The following is a 20706-nucleotide window of genomic DNA, read 5'->3' as shown; positions in this document are numbered from 1 at the left end:
AAATGTTTAGTTAAATTTCAGTATCTCAAAATTTTCACAGAAATATAGAGTATATAGTATGTCAGTTACGATATGCAGGTTTTAAGCAAACACAGCTTAAAGTAGAGAACTTAGGAACTAAGTGGATGATTTTCCGGCCTACGCCCACTCAGTACTTCTTTAGATTATTTGTTCAGTATTGCAGTATTTTCATAGCAATAGAAAGAAGTGTGAGACGAGGTCACCTACACGATATGCAGGGTTACTTAAACATAGTATTTTATTCTGATAGAGAGCAGCGAAACAGGAAGTTGAATGCTGATTTTCCTGTCTCTTCCTGTACAAAGTCCATGAGGTACACTTCAGTGCAGTACAGTGCAGTACAGTGCAGTATGACATTCTTCTGACTGACACCAGATGATACTACCAAGGTGATGACCAGAGACAACCAAATGTCATTGTAGTAGTAGTTTATTCCTTGTTGCACCTCGAGAAGCATAGGGCCACATATGCAATTAAATAACGGTATTGTTCAGCAATTAATTGTATTTTATTCGGCTTTAATTGCAGAACCTCGTCAACCAAGATATATATATATAACAAGCAAAAAAAAATAAAAAAAAAATGGTACTGATACTACATCATCGTTGGTTATCAAGGGCAGTCAAAAGACACACCTTAGTGTACTCTGAATACTTCATTTGCAATGCCCTTCAGCTATGGCCTACTTATAACTACTTATCTGCTGTCTCTTCTCAGTCCTCCCACACCTAACGGTCGAAATGAAAGGACCGTATGGCCGTACTGAGTTCAACTTTGACCACAATTGCTGATAATTACTCAAGGCTGTCGATTGGCTGTGATCTGTGATGGGAGGGAGCGGGGTTGTGGGGGAGCATGGGATCAAGTGGGATGGGTGTGTGAGGACATGAACAGGACGTGATCTGGGTGGAGAGGTGACAGTCGTCTCGACAGTCGCAGCTCGACATTCCTACTTGAACTGTCTTAGCCTCTGCTGAGTGTTTGGACTCTGATTATAATTCGGATTTCCTGCACCGACATCGCTGGTGAGTGTTGTCAAGAGTCAGCTTTATACCTTGAATTAGATGTTGTCAGCCTTGACGAAGTTTTATTCTGTGTTTGTACTTTTCGTGTTTTGAATGTTTTATTCTGCTTATGAGTTTTATACGGTATATTCTGTTATTGTAAGATCACTAAGATTAATTATGGAAATAATCAAAGTTTTGTTAAGTTGGTTGGATTGTCCGGAGGTATCATTCCTACTGTGAACTCATGTTTGGTCCAGAAATTGACCTGGGGTTGTAGTTAAGAAGCGAGAGTAAGTCGTTGTCCGGGGGTAAAATGGAGAACCCAAGGAAAAGTTATAATGCGGTGTCCAGACACTACATATGTGACTCTAACCCTGGGGTTGTAGCTACAAAGTTGCACAAGTGTATAGTAACAGTGTTTGCTGGGTCTGCACACCGCCTCGAAACTTCGGAGACAAGCCCTTGGTTTGCCCCCGAGCAACATTTCTTCTCGCTTTATGAGTGTAGTTCTGGCTTTTGTGGCTTTGTGTGTAGTGATTAAAACACTCGCTTGTCACCAACGCAATGAGAAACTCGGGGTTCAGACACCCTGTGTATGTAACACCTGTCCGCAGGGCTGCGCGTCGGGTGGTCTCATTCTCTCCCCCTTTCTCTTATAGTGCGAAATCACCTCAAGGTGGAAGCACTTTCCTACTAAATAAAACAATCAACAAACTTTCGGGCTGGGATCCTTTGGCTCACTGTCTGTGCTTTTGCTGTAGTCGAATATAAACATACTTTCGTCATCATCATACTCAGCACATCTTCAAGCCCCTTCCTCAACCCTCCATTTGACACACTTCCATCACAACACTCACTCACCCTCATCCTGCACGTCTACGAAAACTTGTTGTCCATAAACTCTATCTCTCCTCCGACCCCGGAACACAGACACACAGACACACATGCTGCACGTCTACGAAAACTGTGTCTGTGTGGGGTGGGTGGGGTGAAGGTGAGGTGAGGGTGTGTCAGACTAAGGGAGAGGTATACATATGGAACAGGTCTGCTCGTATAATTTCTCAAGCTGCCTGCTGCTTTTAATGACCTGTCAAAATGTCAGATAAATCTTTACATCGTTAGCGTCTTTTATTTACCTCTAACCATCGGAGCTAATAGTTGAGCTGGTGTCACAGTCGGTGTACGTGTTCGCCGATCGACTAATAACCTTAATTGTGGAACACCTGCGTGGCTGTTGGTCGTATGGATGTGTCATCCCATCATGTCACCAAGGGTTAGTTCGTGGCACCACCGACAGCAGCCGCCCTTTGCGTAACAGAACAATAAGTGAGTTTATACCAGTGACCGTCCTCGTGAACACACCAGTCAAGGCTCGACAATGGCTTTCCCTTGCATAATAATAATCCAGTCTGAACAGTCGAAACACTGGCCACCCTGTGCGCAGTGAGGCGCGGCGAACTCTCGCATTTAATGTCATCTCACCTCCTTGCCGAAACACTTTTCTGCTCACCCAGCTCGGGTTCGCATCCACGGCTCAGGAGAACAATTAGTCGACTGCTGCAGAGACAGGTATGATGAAGGTGCAGGTGAATGGCCACGCATTCTCTCTTTCTCTCTCAAGCTCATTCTCTCCCAGCAAACTTCAAAGTTCGTAAAGGAGGGCAGCAGGCGTTGACTGGTCAACTTGTTTTCAGTTTATATTCGTAGAAATTTTTTCTTCTGATCGCAATCATACGGCATTGTACAGTGTCACCGTCTGGTCGCAAGGCCGGCCATCTGTACCTTGCGGTAGAGTGAGGAAGAAATTTTCGTGTTCGGCTCATGTGACTTCAGTCTTACTTTTTAGTCGAGATCAAAGACGATTACCATTGCCTCGGCCTGTTTCATTATGTCGCTGCACTTCATATATCGGCGATATTTATTAATCATTTTCCATTCGTTTTTTTGTGATGTGCACAGCAGTGCGTTAGTGCAAAGAGCTTTATTAAATATTTTCGTATTTTTCTTGTATAACAATTACATCAATATCTGCACATTTATTGACAATCACAACAAGTGTGCTCTGTCTTTTTCCCGCAGGTACACTCCTAGCACTGCTGGTACCCTGTTTCTATCAGGTGAACTGACTACCACTTTGTGTGACCCCACTGTTTCAATAGAAAACATTGCCTGACCACCCCAGCCCGCAGGCACCCTCCCTTTGACATCGTACAGGTCGACAAGAGTCAGCAGCATCAATGTCTGATAAAGCTCAAGACGCGGCAAGTCAGACACGTGTAGTAGTCGTTGGCGCCGGTTTTGCTGGTGTGGCGGCTGCAGCAGCCCTCAGAGAAGGTGGTGTGGAGGATGTGGTCGTACTCGAAGCCCAGGAGAGAGCCGGAGGTCGGGTAAAGACTGTCGCTTTTGGTGAGTCACTTGGAGGCTTATAGCGAACAACTCATTGCATTCTCGTATCTCTGCTTCTCTCCCTTTGCGCTTCTCCTGCTTGATGTTTGCCCTTGGCGAGAGGTTATCTCCATCTCATCCGACAAAGAGTCGTCTGTGCCTATTAAATACTTCTTAACATGCCGGAAAATAATCGCAAATACATGATTATCAGTGCAAGTGGTCCCTGAAAGTGTCTAGCTCCTTTCGTAAGTATCCAAAAGGCAACATACAATGAAAAGAAACTAGTTCATTTATAAACTCTTTTAGACTGCCATTGTTTTAAGTGTTCTGATTAAGTCTGACCTGAAACAAGCCTCACATGAACATAAATTCTGTCAGCATCATATGCATCTACTATCAGAGCTCAGCATATCACTAAGTGCATGCCATATAATTTACAGTCAGCTAGACTAGTTTTTATTTTAAGAACATTTTCCCAATGGGTCGTGCGTCTGGGCCCATTCTTTTTATGTGTCTGTGAAGGGCCTCTGACTGTTTGCCTAAATCAGGAATAGATCACTCAATGGGAATTGATTAAGAAATAAAAAAACTTAGTCAGCTGAGTTTAAACCACAATATTTTCTGTGTTTAAGGTTTATAGTTTGATATTTGAAAATGAATTGTTTCTCACGTTGTTTGTAGTTTTGTCTGTGTCTGAGGTTAATTTGAATTTTTGAATGAAAACGTTTCGTTTCTTTTTATGAAAGATGGAGGCTTTGTCGAGTTGGGAGCGCAGTTTATCCACGGAGAGAAAGGAAACCATCTGTACGACTTGGCGAAAAAGTACGGCTGTCTGATGGGTAAGTTCCTCACAAGTGATCTCCCTTTGTGCTCTTTCGTGGAGGAGGGGAGAAGGAGTAAGCTTTTACCCTCATCTTCCCACACTCTGCAAACTTGTTTCACTGGAGAACATATTTCGTTCTGTCCAAGTCTTTGTGGATGAAATTCCACTGGCTGTAAATACGCGCTTGTGTGTATATATGCGTGCGCGCGCGTGGTTTTCCCCACAAGTACGCGATTTAGTGTGAATGTCGGTGGGTTCGGCCGTGTCTTTAACGATACATTTCCTTGCTGTTAAAAATTGTGATTGTTTTCCGCCAAAAGACAAAACTATTATAAAACTAACACTTGTTGATAATCCGCCCACACTGCAGGCCAGACGCCGTGACACACATATTAAACATGAACTATTAACAGTGTAGACAATGTTTAATATTCTGTTCACACCCATGCCATCTATACCACACATTGCAGACAGACGACTTGTGCACTTCGTCATACGAAATGTCAACTGTTAACCGATTTATATTCATTTCTATTCTGTCCGCAGACAGGAGTCTGTACCAGGCAAACAGAACATCCGACTCGTCGGCCCTCGATTACAAGGATCACTTGTTCTTCACGTCCGCTGGCCAGCAAGTGGATCAAGACTGCCTGGTCCCTTTACTGGAAGATGCTAACGAACTCACGCATAATTTAGCCGACAGTATATACAATGACAGGGACTGCGATGCACGCCAGGAAAATGTGCACAAGAATTTTCAAAGTTTTCTTGAAGAGGCGCATGCTAAGTTCATGTCATCGTCAACTGTCAGTGTTGACCCAGATGTAAAGGACGCTGTTTTTAGGTAACCCTTGTTCCGCTTTTTTCTCCAAGACACCCCCATCCCATATTTATCTTTTCCTTTCTTCTTGTCTTTTAATTAAATTGTGTGTGCGTACAAGTGCATGCCAGAGTTCTTCCTTCGAGTTTACGTCTGTTTACGTACTTGCAGGTGGATTGAGGCTTGGCAGTACGCAGATAACGGTGCCAGATTCGAAGACATTTCGTTGGAAGGGTATGGCAAGTACCGTTACCTGGAGGGCTTCGGCCTCACATTGACCGCTTCTGGTCTCATGGAGGTGTTTAACCGTTTCCTTCAGGAGTCCCTTCGTCCGGGAAGCCTTCGCTTGAGTACGCCAGTCAGGACGGTGTCATGGCATCCCAATACGGACAAAAACGGATCACCGGGGTTAAAGGTCCAGCAATGTGCAGAGGAGATTCAGGAGACAGAAGTGGAGCCAGCCAACCAACGGCGTGTCAAAGTCGTCTGCCAAAATGGGGATGTCATCCTGGCGGATCATGTCATCGTGACCGCATCCATCGGATTCCTGAGGGAAAACGAGGAATCCTTTTTCGTGCCGCCGTTGCCGGAGGAACACAGGAAAGCCATCCACGGCGTTGGCTTCGGTCTTGTGGCCAAGGTGTTTCTGGTGTGGGACAGTCTGGAGAAAATCTTCGGCTCAAACTTGGAGGGCATTCAGTTCTTGTGGTTGAAGGGATTTCCTCCTAAGCTGTCTTCCTCGAAGACCTCTTTGAGAACTTCGGTAAGACCATTAACTGTGCGTGACGTGTAGTACACGAGCGTTAGGCTAATTTAGATTAAAATGAAAAACGAAACTAACCACCAGATTATACGATTTGACACCCACATCAGGTAAATACCAGGATACTTGATGAGAGCTAACATTTTGCTTTTGCAGAAGGGAGGTAACTGGTATGACAACCTGCAGGGCTTCGAGCGGATAGCATCACACGAGGGCATGATGCTCACGTGGCTGGCGGGAGAGGAGGCCGAGATCATGGAGCAGCTGCCAGAGAAGGAGATCCAAGAAGTGCTGCACGAGCTGCTGGTTATCTTCACTAACAACACAGCCATCCCGCCGCCCAAAAAAATACTTCGGTAGGAATCAAGCATTGCTAAGATGGGAGGGGGTGAGAAATAGAGGGAGAAAGTGCGTGCGCGCGTGTTTATATGTGTACATGTTGAGAGAGAGAGAGGCGCTACTTTAAAAAAATCAGAGAGAGAGACAAAATGCATGGCTGTGTGTGGCTGACATAACCGAGCAGTCAGGTGAGACGTGCAGCACGTGTGGCAGGGATGTAATCACAACAATCCACTAATGTCTGTACACCTGTCGTGCAGATCAACATGGAAGAGCAATCCATTCACTCGTGGCTCCTACAGCTACCTGGCGGCCGGGGTTGACATCAACCTGCATGACACACTTCGACAGCCGGTGCCGACACCTGAGGTAAATGTTTAAAATATTAGATTCATATACAAATCACTTCGCACGTCTACGTGCATTTATAACTATAGTGCATAGTCTACACAAATGATGCGACTATCAGTGGAAACAACCCAATGGGGCTTTACATGTACAGTGGAACCTCGGTTAGCGAACGCCTCGGATAGCGAATTTTTCGGTTAACGAACAAAAATTTCGCTAAAAATTTGTCTCGGATAGCGAACAAAATTTCGGATAACGAACAAAAATTTCGTTAAAAATTTGTCTCCGATAGCGAACAAAATTTCGGATAACGAACAGCCACGTGAACCACACGTGACCGACCAGCATGTCATCATTCGCGCTCGAGACAGTTACGATCAGTCGTTCCTTACCTGTGCGCATCCTTCTTATTTAGTGATTGTTGTGCTTTATTTTAATAAGATAATCCTCAATCATGGCTCCAAAGAAGATTAAGAGCAATTAATAGTAGTGAGGTAATGACAAGGAAGCGGCCAACAAATGAATTGAAAAAGGAAATGATTTCAAAGTATGAAGGTGGCATGCGTCTGTCGGATATGTGATGTCGTCTTACCGAAGAGTTTTACAAAAAAGGCAGAAGAAGCAGACACTGGACAAGTTTTTTTCTTCAACCTCAAAGCTACAGAAAATGGAAGTCTCCCCGATTTTATAATGTCACGTGCTCATGGAGAGGGGATTCAAAGCAGTAATTCCACCCCTTCCTCCCCACACCTGTTTCCAACCACGCCGTCAAAACGGCAAGTTTTCTGTTTAAATGCTTTCGTTAATGTTTTTATGTTTATTTAACTCCATTTATATTGCATTATAACTGTTCTCATTAAAACAAATACCTATATATATATACAGCCTGTAACTTTCAAATAGCGAGTCAACAGGGGCTGGGAACCAATTAAATCTATTTCCTTTATTTCTTATGGAAAAAATTGTTTCGGATAACGAACATTTCGGTTAACGAACAGCTTTCCAGAACGGATTAAGTTCGTTAACCGAGGTTCCACTGTACAGTCGACATTTGAATGATCTCACCGTATAATGTCACGCTGGTGTTGTCATTAGGTAGACAAACTTTAGTGAAAATTGCACATCAACATCTGGCTTCCGATTTTTAAAATCCAACCATCCTCTCCTACCATAAGAACTCTGCACCTTGATCTCTTATATTTCTTTTTCAAACTACTTGCTAATTTATGCAAACATCTGTTATCAATCAAGTTTAACGTGATTTTTTTCCTTGCATCGCAAAAGACTGCTATTTAATTAATCACATGATAGACCATTCATTCTCTATTCGAGAGATGCATCAGAACATTTTGACTTCTTGTCAAAAGCTGCTTCACATATGCTTAACAATATTATAGCATTCTCTGTTTTTTGTGCTACAGAACCCTGTGGTGCTGTTGGCCGGCGAAGCCTGCAGCCAGTATTACTTCTCGACCGTGCATGGAGCCATTGAATCCGGTCAACAGGCTGCGCGCGCCATACTGCGTCACGTACAAAGCCAACAGCAGCCAGCTGCTCCATCACGAAAAGCAACTGTGATTGCCCACGTGGCCTGAACGCGTGTCTTTTGTTAATCACCGATATTATGTCATCAATACTAATGAGGACTTAACAAAACAGACCGAAACAGTGGCGTAGGAACCAGGGGGGCAGCGGGGGCAGCCGCCCCCCCAAGGAAAATACAGGGGGGGCAGGAATATCCTTTTGCCCCCCCAATATTTGAGACGTAATTCTCACAAAGAGCAAAGAACTGAAGAAAGGTAGGGGAACGTAGAGAGGAGACGGTCATCACCGTCACAAAAGCGGGCCCTGAGGCAAGTGGAGGCTCTAACACCTCTGACGATCAGATCGGGGACAGTCCGTTGGTATTGTTTGCCATGCTAATTGCAGGCTGTGTTGAAGCCTGAGCGAAGAAAGCAGGCGGACAGTACATCGGTACATCGAGTGTCGTCTCCCTCCCCCCTCCCCCCTCCCCCATAATGCGACGCCTTTTCTTTGGCGGTTTTCGTTTGACCAACATAAAACATCCCCCACCCACTCGCTGTCACCCTAAAATTATCTGCTATCGCTTACAACCAAAAGGGGCCGCACTGGCCATCGGGAACACAGAAAGCCAGTAACGAATTGTTGCATACCAATACCCCAGTCTTGCCAATCAGACAGGAACCCTTACACTTTGTGAAAAGCTAGCGAAACACCTTAGTAAAGGTGCGGACACACGAGAAGCCAAAAGCGGCAAAGACTCTGAGTCCCTATATTGGTAGTTTTCTTTAGAGACAGAGAGACTGGTATTATTGCTATCTACGACTCAGGGGGAAGTGCATAAGTAACATTTCTAAAACTACACAAGGGCACTCTTTTATCATCAACGACTGTGGCTGGTACTCAACATAAGTTATCTGTGTTATACTGTTTGGTTTGTCTATATGTGTCCGTGTTTTGGTAGATGGCCATAGAACGTGTCGCATCGCTGGCTCAGCACCGTCGGGTAGCGGAGCGAGGAAGGGGCTGGTCCTGCGGCCATTCCCACCCTAGTTTCGTCCCCTGGCCACGGTGGTCTGGCCAGTTTATGGCCCTTAATTATAGGGTAGCCTTGCGTCCCTTCCTCTCTGGTCTCTTTGATTCTCTTTGGGGTGGATGGGGCTATTTTCCCAGGGTGTGCGGACACCAAGTTCAGGTATAGGGCTGTGTCTCTTTGTAACGTGGATTATCTCGCGGACGCTGGTCCCTGTGGGTAGGGAAAGGTTCTGGAGGTTTCTCGAAGCCTATAGAAACCTGCCACACAGGACTGGGAGGACGGCGGGCTGGAAGAGGAGTTTTTGCGGTGGTGGAGAGACCTGTGCCCGTCTCTGGGAGTAGTCGGGGGTTTGCCACGTGCTGTGTGTACTGTCGCTGGAACTGGCGTACGTGGTGTCTAGAAGAGGGTTCCAGCAACCAGCGTATTTTCCCCGCGTTTGTTGTGAGATAGAACAAAGCATGTCACGAGCCGTTGGATGAGTAGGCTTAATTAATCTTTACTTTGTTTTTCCACGCAGTTTTTCTGCCTTAAAACAAACAAAAACATACCTGAGAAGTTCCATGACACAAACGCGCTTGAATAACTGTCTCATTATGCATGTATTTAAAGAGAGGGTTGATCTGCTTAATCTGGACGAGATTGCAATGGAGTTCATTAATAGAAATAACCGAAGACGCAGTTTTTTTGGCACACTGACTTGCCAACCTTGATTAATATGATTTATATGATTATAACGTTTTTCACATTTCTTTAATTTGTTTTTTCTTATTTAATGCTGCCTTGCCTTTTAACAATAAAGCAGCGTGTTGTGATGCTACCACTGTGTACGTGCGTGCGTGCAGTACCCCCCACCCCCAATCCTTTTTTACGTAATGTGCGAGTGCGAACGCCGTTCACTGTCAGCAGGGAGTTTGCCCCCCCAACGCCTAACATCTTCCTACGCCACTGCGAAAAGAACAAACCTTCAGCGATCGAATCTGTCCATGTAAATCACTCAATCGACCATTCATTGCTCACCCTGAGTTGTCAAAGAATAGTGAATCTTTACAATTTCAAACATGTAAATATTATTATTTTAAATAAAAATATACACAAGTGGCTGCTGTTTGTTTTCCCATATTTTGCCAGAGGCAATGAACATGCTTACCTGAACGTGTATTTTACTGCCTCAGTGTGAGAGCTTGTGTGTGTGTGGTAATGTCAATGGCTGCTCACGTTGGAGGAATACCGATAAATACAAGTGTAAACCCACGGGTTGTATGAAAAACGAGCCACGTGATTCCATAACACACGTGCTCACCCCACCCACTATATATATATACACTTCAATGTATATGATGTTGTCACGGACCTGTCCGTGGCTTCTGAGTTTTCAGCACCCAGCAGCACGTACGTGGGCTATAGGAGCCCCGTGACGTCATCGCGGATTACCTAGCTGCTGTGACCTCGGAAACCGCCACACGACGCGGCCAGTGTGGACGGCCTTCGCGTGTGTTTCGCTAACAGTTAAACAATGAATCGAAATATGAAAAATCCGCAATTAAATCGCATCGCTGTTTAAGCCGCAGCTGTGTGTGGGGGGAAGTCGCAGCTTTTAGTCCAAAATTTACGGTATTTGCTCATACACTGAGAAAATCTACATGTGATGCATAGTGTACATTATACGTCCTAAATGTCATATACTGCTAGATTATGTTGTTTTAAAAGAATCTAAGGACGCAAAAGTACATCATACAACTGATAAAAATGATCATATAGGTATATACCCACAACAATGTCTCTTAGAGCGCAAATTTTATTTAAGTTTTGAATTTTAGTTGTAATACTTCCTCGGAAGAGCAGAATGCCAAAAACAAAAAAAGAAAAAAAAATCCAGTAAATGTCATGGTAAGTTGCGGAAAATTGACGTTCGAAAGAACGCATTTCAACCCGATGGTGCAAGCGGTCTAGCTAATCACTCAATATCTGAGATAGATTTAATAAACGCTGACACTACGAAGCTCGCATTGTGATATCAGCTTCACAACTGTATCTACTGTTTTACGGAATATGTGTGTCTTATCTAGTAAGCGCACTATCCTGAATCACCCTTGTGGATAAATAAAATTGTAGTGTACCCTGTCGTATCTCTGATCATCTTTTAGGAGGGGAGATAAGTCTCCATTTTGTCATCGGAGTTGCCGTTCATCAAATTATGGCTGAGAGCGAGAAATAAGCCGATTGCACGACAGGAGGTGTTCTTCATTTTGCAGAGCGATGTAAGTGTCTTATATCTAGTACGAGCACTATCCTGAATCACCCTTGTGGATAAATAAAATTGTATCGTACTCTTCGTCCTGTCGTCTCTCAGACCGATTGTTGTTGTTGTTGTTGTTGTTTTTGAGAAAGGGAGATAAGTCTCAACTTCGTCATCGGAGTTGCCGTTCATCAAATTATGGCTGAGAGCGAGAAATAAGCCGATTGCACGACAGGAGTTGTTCTTCATATTGCATAGCGATGTAAGTGTATAATTATAATACCTATATACATAGAAATTTATATTCTTTTTAAGGAGTTTACCAGCATTAGTATTTAGGATGATTTACACGTGTTTATGAATATATCACACCATTGCTACTTAGGCATTAATAATTTTCTTTCAGTACTAGTTCAAACTGCACATCCAGCATCTTTACAAGCCAAAGACCTCACTGCTGTCAACAAGCACGGCTGTACAGGAGAAAATCAGCATTTTTTAACGATGACGAATCAAAACTGCCCGAGAAAGCTTTACACTTACAACAGAGAATTGATCCAGTCTAAGCTTCACTCATGCTGGATTTTTTCTCTTTCTGTGTGTCCTCTCATTTTCCTATGGGGAGATTAAAAAAATAAATAAATAAATAAATACTGGAGGCTTCCAGTTTCATGTAGCTAATAAGCTGTACTCTTACTCACAGTGCAGTAAATTTTGAATGAAACCAGATCAGGTAGATGTTGAAGGCCCTCTGCGTCTGCAAGATTTATCAGCTACCAAGCATTCGCGCGTGCTTTAGGATGGTGGCTTTGATAGAGTGTGTAACAGTAATTTAGCAAGATTTTTAATTAGATCGTTCCTCAGCTCATAGCAACAACACTGCTTGTCAGTAAACAAAGATACAGTGCAGAGACCAGCCAATAATTTAGGTTCTCCATGGTTTAAAAAAGTGAAGTACTCTTCCTGAGGGCTCTACCCTTGTCCTATAAATATTCTGGCACAAGAGAGAGGTCTTTAGACACTCAAATCCACACAAGCATTAAGCATGCTTTCATCAGAGGAAAATATGGAGTACTACAGTTACAGTGGTATCAAGGTACCTGGGTTGTCAGAACTGTGCTGTGATAATTTTCTGTCCCATCAAAAGGACGGACCTAAGGTGTACGTTGCCACATGTCAGTAAATTTGTTCAACATTATAGGCCCATATAAAATATGGAAGGAGAAAGAACTTGAAAATTGGATTTCCTTATAACCAGGTCTCTTGTGATGTGTTCAGCAGTCAGAATGTAGACGGAAAGTTAAATTATCTTTTTTAGAGATGATGCTTCAGTTTAGGTGCTTTATAAATATTGATTGTTTCACTAAATGGGTGCATTAGAGAACTCATTTTTTCCTGGCACTCTTGGCTGTTAAAAAGCTGTGAAATCTGGGATTATTCTGCCCAAATCCCGTGCAAAGTGTCAGTTACTCAGTGTGGTGAGTGAACTGATGGTTTGTGTTTAGACAAAACATGAACTTTCAGTGCAAATGTGATGCTTCTGCATTAGGAATTGTAGGGTAAAATCACAAAGTCCTAAGAAATGCATTCTTTCATTCATTGATTCCTTGACCAACTGGTACCAACTGGATAGATGGAGTAGCTGACAAAGCTTGCCACTTAGGCCTGTTAGTGTTAAGCAGTGGTCTTCTGGTGCTGCATGGAACTGCCAGTCCATGCCATTACATTTGCAAGCTAGTTTTTTTCCTGTCCACCTGGGTATCAAGGTCTCTGAAGGATGGTTTTAGACAGTGTCATGCTGAGTGATATGGGTGAACCAACCCAGCTTGCGTCATGTGACTGTTGTGAAAAGAAGTTCTTGATGTCTTAAGAGGGTTCCTTCATTGGTTTTATGTTCCAAGTATGACATCCAAAGCTTAGGAAATCATAAGCTGTATGGAAAAATATTATCAACCAGAATGAGTGCATTAAAAATACCTCGTCTTAAAGGCAGTGCATGTAAAGTCAAGGCAAGCTTTAACCTTCCAGTAGTGGAAACTTCAGATAGCTTGCTACTTAAAGTTAGTCCAGCATACATGCATGTCCGCACTGGGAGGAGTCGTGCCCATACTAATGCTGGTCATTGTGATATGAGAACAGAGTATTCTGGAGCAGCAAGGGTCAGACCTGTGAGCAGTGAAACTACTTATGGACGATCTGCTGAGTTGCGTGGAGCTTATGATAAAGAAACTGAGGAAAAATCACTAGAAAGACCACATATAAGAAGACCAGAACCACGTCTGTCTGCTTTACATACAGTCAGATCAGCTGAACATGAGGCCAGAACAAGACAAGTAGAACCGGGAGCCTGGACTGACCATCCAATAACATCATCTTCACGCAGAACTTTTTCAGGAAGAACAGAGGTCTTGAGGCGCCCAAAAAGGAGCAAGTCTTCTCTAACTTTTATTCAACAAGAAACTGGTTTCTCATCCATTGAAATCCCTTCTGGGAAGCAATCAAATGAGAAGAAAAATCGACAAGTATATAAGGAGCCTGTGACAGTGTCTACTGTGAGATGTAAATCTGCTAATGCAGAAGATGTAACTGGAACAGGAAGTCAGTCCAGCAGAAGGACCAGGTGGGCCAGTGCTAGGAGTGCTGAGATGAACTCACAATCCATAATTAAGAGAAGAGTAGTGGTAGAGACAGCAGGACTGGCGGTATTGAGACTGACCAATGGTGGCAGTAGTGAAGATGGCCAAACTAAAGAGAGGTAATGCATATTTTTCAAACAGGCAATGGCTGTGTTCACATCATGTTAATATAACTTGTTATTGACAGGGGTTTGCCATTTTTCTGTCCCATCTTCAGAGGCATACAGCAATAATAAAAACGACAAAACTGCATGCTTTTTTAAAGCATGTGGATGACAACTTCAGAGCAATTTCATAAGATTCTTTGGAGCATTTGATCAGCTACAAGCTTTTGAATTTATTTATTCCTAATCATTTAATGTTGGTCGCTCATACCCTATCAGAAGGCAGTTTTTTTGTGTTTTTGAGTCAAAGTTTAAAAATGACTGGTTTATTTTGCAAAGGTTGCAGCTGCTGCAGTTTGTGTTTCTTTCACAGACATTGCTTTCTCTTTTCTTTAAATATTTTTGTTTTATAAATTCTTTCTTAAACTGATTTGCCGATGTTTGTCTGCAGGGAAGTTAGGAAGAAAAGAATGGAATCAAATGACCTGCTGGCTGACCGACAAGTTGCATGGTTCATGTCTTTGCTGCAGCAGTGCATCCGTAATAACAAACTAGAGAAAATGCGATTCGTCATGAAGCGTCTAAGTCTTGCACAGCGCCGTCAACTGGCCACCTTTCGCTACAACACCAACTCGATGTTGTTCACCTGCTGTCAAATGGGGCATGTGGACATGGTCAATTACCTGTTGGATGAGTGCGGTGCCGACCTTGAACAGAAGGGTGTGTACGAGGTGTCTGGTGATGGCTCAAGACACATGGTGACACCTCTATGGTGTGCTGCAGTGGCAGATCACATTGATGTTGTTGAGTCACTGATCAAGCATGGTGCTGACCTGAACAGCCAGTCTGATACGGGCTCCACGCCTGTGCGATCAGCATGCTACATGACAAACATTGAGGTGGTCAAGCGGCTGGTGGAGGCAGGAGCCGACATTCATTTACCCAACATGAATGGTGGAACCTGCCTGATAAATTCTGTGCAGAGCCCTGAGCTCTGTGAATTCTTGATTAAGCATGGTGCAAGGGTCAACGATAGAGACAAATCCAACAATCTGGCCCTGCATTATGCCATACGAGAAGACCGTCTGGACACTGTGAAGCTTCTTGTTGAGTATGGGTCAGACTACAATGCCAAGAATGACTATAATGATAATGCTTTGCAGACTGCAGCTTTGCGAGGCTACGAAGATATAGTGGAATACCTCATAGAATCTACAAGGCCATCATTGGTGGATGTAATTCATGCATATGAACTTCTGGGAGCCAGTTATGTAGATGAGCGGCATGACATTGCACGGGCCATGGCCTTGTGGCAGAAGGCAATAAACCTGCGTGAAATTGGCACCAAAGGCCACTTCATCAAAACTCTTAAGCGGGAAAGAATTGCTGCATATGATTTTGTCAAGGAAGTAACCACACAGGAGGACTTAAAGGAAGCAGGTTGTGACCCAGACAATGTGTATATGCAGGCTTTGTTGATTCGAGAACGAATTCTTGGCAAGAACCACAAAGATACGAGTTTTGGGGTAATGTATCGTGGGGCAGTGTATGCTGACAGCCGTCGGTTCCAAAGATGTGTGGACCTGTGGAAATATGCATACCACCTTCGTTTCACAGGTTGCAGTGACCCTTTGAATCATGAATTAGTGTTCACTGTACAGGCCCTTGTGAAGCTTTTCTGGGAGATGCACGTGGATGAGACAGAGGAAGGGAGCTGTGAAAAGTTACGCTGCTGTGATTTAGTAGACACCTTGGAAGAGCTAATCCATCATATCCAGGCTGCACAAACCAGAATTAAGATGTTGCAAAAGGAGCCAGCCAGCTGCATCACCCAAGCACACCAAAACAGTGGGAGTGCGAGTATTGACACATGTCCTGGCTATTCTGTCTGTGCTTGTGGTAAGCACAGGGAAGGGAACATCGAGGACTTTTGTTTGCTTATGCAGTTGTCAATTCATCTCATTTTCCTCTTCTCAGCCCAGCCAGATGTGAATGATGATGTCAAGCACTATTTCTGCACACTGGTATATCAGTTGCTGAAAATAGATGCCAGGACCCAAGCGGGTGAAACATTACTGCATCTGGCTCTCAGTGTGGGCAAAACAAATCTTACACCAGACTTCTGCCTCAAGCCACTTCCTGTTGTTAAAATTCTCCTGGAGTGCGGAGCAGATGCTGATGCCTTGACAAAAGCTGGACAGACACCACTCCTGTGCTGCCTGCGGCAAGAAAATAGCATGCACAATGTCTTGTTAACCAATGAAAAACGAGAGTCCCTGATTCTTTGCCTTTTGAAGCACGGTGCTCATGCAGATCGTGCAGGGCATTTGCCTGTGGTGCAATTTCTGAAAGAATCTCGCAGTTTCTCAGTCTTGGATCATGTTAACTTGCAATGTCTGGCTGCACAGGTCATTTGTAAACATAGAATTTTGTACAAAGGCATGTTGCCAGCCACGCTTGAGAAATTTGTAGGCATGCATTAAAGTACTTGTAATTTTTGTCACTTTCTAATTAGGTATTTTAAATCATCATACTTCACTTATGTAATAATAAGAATACTATTTATGCACTACACTTTAAATGTTTCAATGAAATGCACTCTATAAAGATCAGCAGTAGATTACTGATTGAAAACCTTTTTTGCATAAGTGCATGCATGCGTAAGTGTGTGCTAGTCTGTGCACACAGATATTAAATTTTAGTCTGCCTAGTGGTCACATAGCCTCTTGGTTTTACTTTGCAGCATTTAAAAGTACATGATTTTAAATTAGTAATGAGTGCAGTTAAATTTTTTGTGGCTGAAGAGTTTTGCTAATGGTGCATTTTTAGGACAATTTATGTAGTGTAGGACAATATATGTAGTGTTGTGGTGTAGAGTGGGTAGAGCACATAAAACATAAGGCTACACACACTGTTCTAGGACGTGATATTCTAGCTCCATTAAAACAAATGTTGTCCATGTTAAACCTTAGGCAGTCAAGGAACAAGAAAGAAAAGTTAGGTGAGTGATAGTAGAATTAAGATAAAATTGTCACAAATCATATCCAAGTTTGACTTTGCTGCAGGTGTAATTTGGGAGTCAACGTATCAAAAGAGTTGCTTTTGGTTTTTGAGCCTGTGATAATTAGGCAGCATATTTATGCACATGTAATTATTTCTGCCATTTATAGAGTGGTGAATTATTGAGATGATAAAAAATTAATGCATACAAATGTGCATTATTGGTTGAGGATGTAGCACAATTAATTGTTAGTGGCATGTTTCGTGTATAATCATCAGCATCCACCCATGGACTGGTTGTTTGAACCTTGGTTGTGTGGCTTGTTACCATCTTATGGCCTAAATGTTCACTACCTACTGACCAGATGTGCACCCATGTTTTCAGTGAGTGAGAACGTCTTCAAATGCAGCAAATGTTTCTCATCTGGAAAAGGAGAGGCAAAAGACACTATCATTGATGAAAGTATGCATTCCTACCAGGTTAGATTGCCGAAATGCAGGCATTTTTTTTTCTAGATGTGAGAAATGTAAACTGCATGTTGTTAATGAGGAGGAGTAAACAATATTACAAGGTCGAGGGGATCTACATGCATTAGTGAAGGACACACACTCGTTGCTATCACTACCCAACTAGGCTTGAAGTTTGTCTTGATGCCGGCAGTTAGGGCTACATGTCTTAGCTGTCTTAGAGGAATAATAAAGGTTTGTACAAGGAAAAGGCAATGAAATATCTACCTATGGTGTTGCAAAGAAAAGTGTGATTTAAACTTTAAAAGAAATTTTTTTTAAAAAGAAAAGACAGTGTATATTTGTCAGGAAGTCTGTTCACCATGATTTGAGTGACTTATGGAGAACATAAAGTCTTGCCAGATTGTATCGATCGCTGGGGCACCAGTTAATGCTTTCAGACAGCTGTATGAAGATGTAGACAAATATTCTTTTAATCTAGGCATTTTTGTGAGTGAACATTAGAAATTAAGGGCCCTCATCAGTACTAGTCATTTTGGCATGTTCATTTGGTGATGTTCCAGTTTGAATAAAAATTATTGATTCAATTCCTTTATTGTCAGTTGTCCAAACATTGGTTTATCACTGCAAGCATGTGCATGCACGCCAGGCCATTGCTTTTTGAGATACTTTGTCAATAATTTTCTATACTGCAAATATACAACTTAAAAGTAACAGTTTAGGTAATCAAACTTCTTTTTTCAAAAGTTGGAAGCAAAATGGCCTAAATAAGTTATTTTGAACAAAATGATGCAGAGATAGGCAGAGTAGGAGGGGTGGTGGGGCTATATCACAGGAAAGCATCCAGGCCTGTAAACAGATACCACATGCAGAGAAAGAACAGCGTGCTTGAGATGAGATCTGACCCTGGCAGCTGATCCTCAGTGTATTGGTGACAGGCGCTAACTGTTGTGCCACCGGGCTGCCTCAATAGACCTTTCTGCTGATGTCAGGTTCTCCACTTTCTTTTCCATTGATTTTTAAAGTTAGAATTCTTTATGTGCTTTATCTATTAAACATACATGTACGTTTCTGATTACGAAGGCTGCTACCTTTCCCCTCTTGAAAAAATCAGGTAACTCTGCTGGTGGATTTTTTCAGTTTAAGCATCAAGTGTAGGATATTTAAGAGCATTTGCAGTATAGCCTTTCTCTTGGCACCACCATGATGGAAATGGCAAGGTGATGGAAATTGTCTGACATCAGATCCTCTGCTTTGCTTTAAACCCTCCGAGTGACCTGAGTGGATAGCGTGTTATGTCACCCCCTCTGTCATGGGCACCAATGGAACAGCTACATTGCATTTTTGCCAATAGTTTTATCATTTTCTTAAGTATCTATCTATACAGGTATGGAATAGCAGTGTATTTATCTCCGTTAGAAATAAGGACATTTCTAAATTTATTGTTAAAAAAAAGGGGCATAGTCAAAGTACCAGAGTCACACTTTATTACATAAAATGCAAGTTTTTTTATTTTTAAATCGGAGCCAGAAACCATGCATCAACAAGAAAACTTTAGTCAAATCTGCTGATCTTTGCCAGCGGACTGAAATGCATTAAAAAAAAATCAATAGGTTAAATAAATACAATCACAACCTTGTCTTATAAATGTTGGCAATGAAAAGAAAAAAAAAAGAATAAAAATTCACAATCACTATGTTCATCAGTAAAAATCATCCTTTCCTACCTCTTTCCCAACCTTCTCACAAAAGCCTCACAACATTGCTAGACTGTGGAAGCTTTGTTTCAAGGGCAATTTGTGAACCTGATACATTCTGTGCATTTGACTAGAAACAATCTCTTTCATTCTAGCATTCATGCATAGAGGTACACAGAGCAAGATTCAAGAAAAAAAAATCATAAGATCATTAATGATGCATTCAGATTCAGCATTAGAATACATTGTAATACTGAGAAAAATGAATACATGATTTGGTCAATTCAGGAGCATTAACTTTAAATTTCTAACGAGTGCAGATACCAGTCAAGTTATCCAGCAAGTTGCTGTACTGGTGTGAAATATCAAACATGTCTATTTTTGTTTGTGAATGGACGTGGCTGATCAGCCATCCAATCGTAACAGATTTGTAGCTATTTCTTTCTATTGAATTATTTTCTGCAAATTTCTGTTAAGAATGAAAACGGTTATTTAGCTCATAAATGTTACAGATCTGCTACTTCATGCATACACAACACAAAAATGATGCATGTGGCCCTATCTGGGACTTGAATAAAGGGCTTATGAGAGGGCAGAAAAGTAGGCAGCAATCCACCCATGGATATTCATGTTTACGAGTTTATAAATGTACATCTGACCTATGGAGCGACAGAAGGTATGCAACATCTGGCTACATAAGGGATCTGGAAAACTGTGTTGCCTTCGCACAGTAAAAGTGGTCATGGAGTTGGAAAAAGGAATGTGGAATGGAGCAGTGTGCTCTTAATTGGGCTGGGCTGTGCATACGGCTGCCAGCTAAGGTAACAAAACTTGGACACACGGCACAGGAAACCAACTAGAACTCATCCTTTCAACACAGCTGCACCAAACCATTGATTTATACAAAAGTTTACAAAAACACCTAAAGTATAATAAATGTATACGTTAGATGTGAGATCATGAAAACATTTCTCATGTGTAAATATGCACATGAAAAAACCATACAAGTATAATAAATATACTGAATGCTGAAGACAAGCGCAAATGATCATGTAAACACCATTGTGGGTTGCAATGGTACCAAATGCTAGCACAAAAATTATTACTCAGTTAAGAGAGGTCTGAACAAGGTACAGCAATTCACAATAATGTATAATTAATGCCTTCATTAAAAATGTTTCTAGAGCTTAGAACTACTGATGCAATTTTTTTTGTGTGGTTAGTGTTTAAAATACCAAAGATGTTTGGAACAAAGTTAGGCATGCAGTACATTTATAATGCATTTTAAAGCGGAACATGTTTGTCTTTTAAGAAAATAAAGTTAGAGTTGTACTTTAATGCTAACGATCTATTTTTTAAACATACTGAAATAATAAATATTAAACAATAAGTAAATTAACATATAAATGAACACATAAAAAAAATATTATGAATATAACAAATTAATGACAAGATAAAAAGGAAATGTGTGTGTTGATAGGTGATCTTATAAATAAACTG

General features: G+C 42.1%; 2 protein-coding genes across 6 annotated transcripts; both read left to right on the top strand.

Annotated features, from left to right (window-relative positions):
* Positions 1–871: 871 nt before the first annotated feature.
* On the top strand, positions 872–10164 carry LOC112565057 (spermine oxidase-like). Of its 2 annotated transcripts, none has more exons than XM_025240302.1 (9): positions 872–1046; positions 3108–3434; positions 4163–4255; positions 4786–5083; positions 5231–5822; positions 5979–6178; positions 6422–6530; positions 7931–8170; positions 10015–10164. In XM_025240302.1, exons 2-8 carry the CDS (start codon positions 3266–3268, stop codon positions 8102–8104), a joined length of 1635 nt encoding a protein of 544 aa, XP_025096087.1. In that variant the 5' UTR covers positions 872–1046; positions 3108–3265; the 3' UTR covers positions 8105–8170; positions 10015–10164. The 2 variants fall into 2 exon arrangements, with proteins under 2 accessions (XP_025096087.1, XP_025096088.1); XM_025240303.1 differs by lacking the exon at positions 872–1046 and adding an exon at positions 2039–2597 and having other exon boundaries at positions 7931–8175; positions 10020–10164.
* Positions 10165–11202: 1038 nt separating this feature from the next.
* LOC112564768 (protein fem-1 homolog C-like) lies at positions 11203–18097 on the top strand. 4 transcript variants are annotated; one of them, XM_025239828.1, is made up of 4 exons: positions 11203–11324; positions 11451–11564; positions 11709–14057; positions 14494–18097. In XM_025239828.1, exons 3-4 carry the CDS (start codon positions 13261–13263, stop codon positions 16523–16525), a joined length of 2829 nt encoding a protein of 942 aa, XP_025095613.1. In that variant the 5' UTR covers positions 11203–11324; positions 11451–11564; positions 11709–13260; the 3' UTR covers positions 16526–18097. The 4 variants fall into 4 exon arrangements, with proteins under 4 accessions (XP_025095613.1, XP_025095615.1, XP_025095617.1 ...); XM_025239829.1 differs by having other exon boundaries at positions 11287–11324; positions 11455–11564; XM_025239830.1 differs by lacking the exon at positions 11709–14057 and having other exon boundaries at positions 11209–11324.
* Positions 18098–20706: the final 2609 nt, after the last annotated feature.

Source organism: Pomacea canaliculata, linkage group LG5 (assembly GCF_003073045.1).
Source record: "Pomacea canaliculata isolate SZHN2017 linkage group LG5, ASM307304v1, whole genome shotgun sequence".
NCBI lineage: Eukaryota > Metazoa > Mollusca > Gastropoda > Architaenioglossa > Ampullariidae > Pomacea > Pomacea canaliculata.
This window is presented reverse-complemented; position numbering and strand designations above follow the sequence as displayed.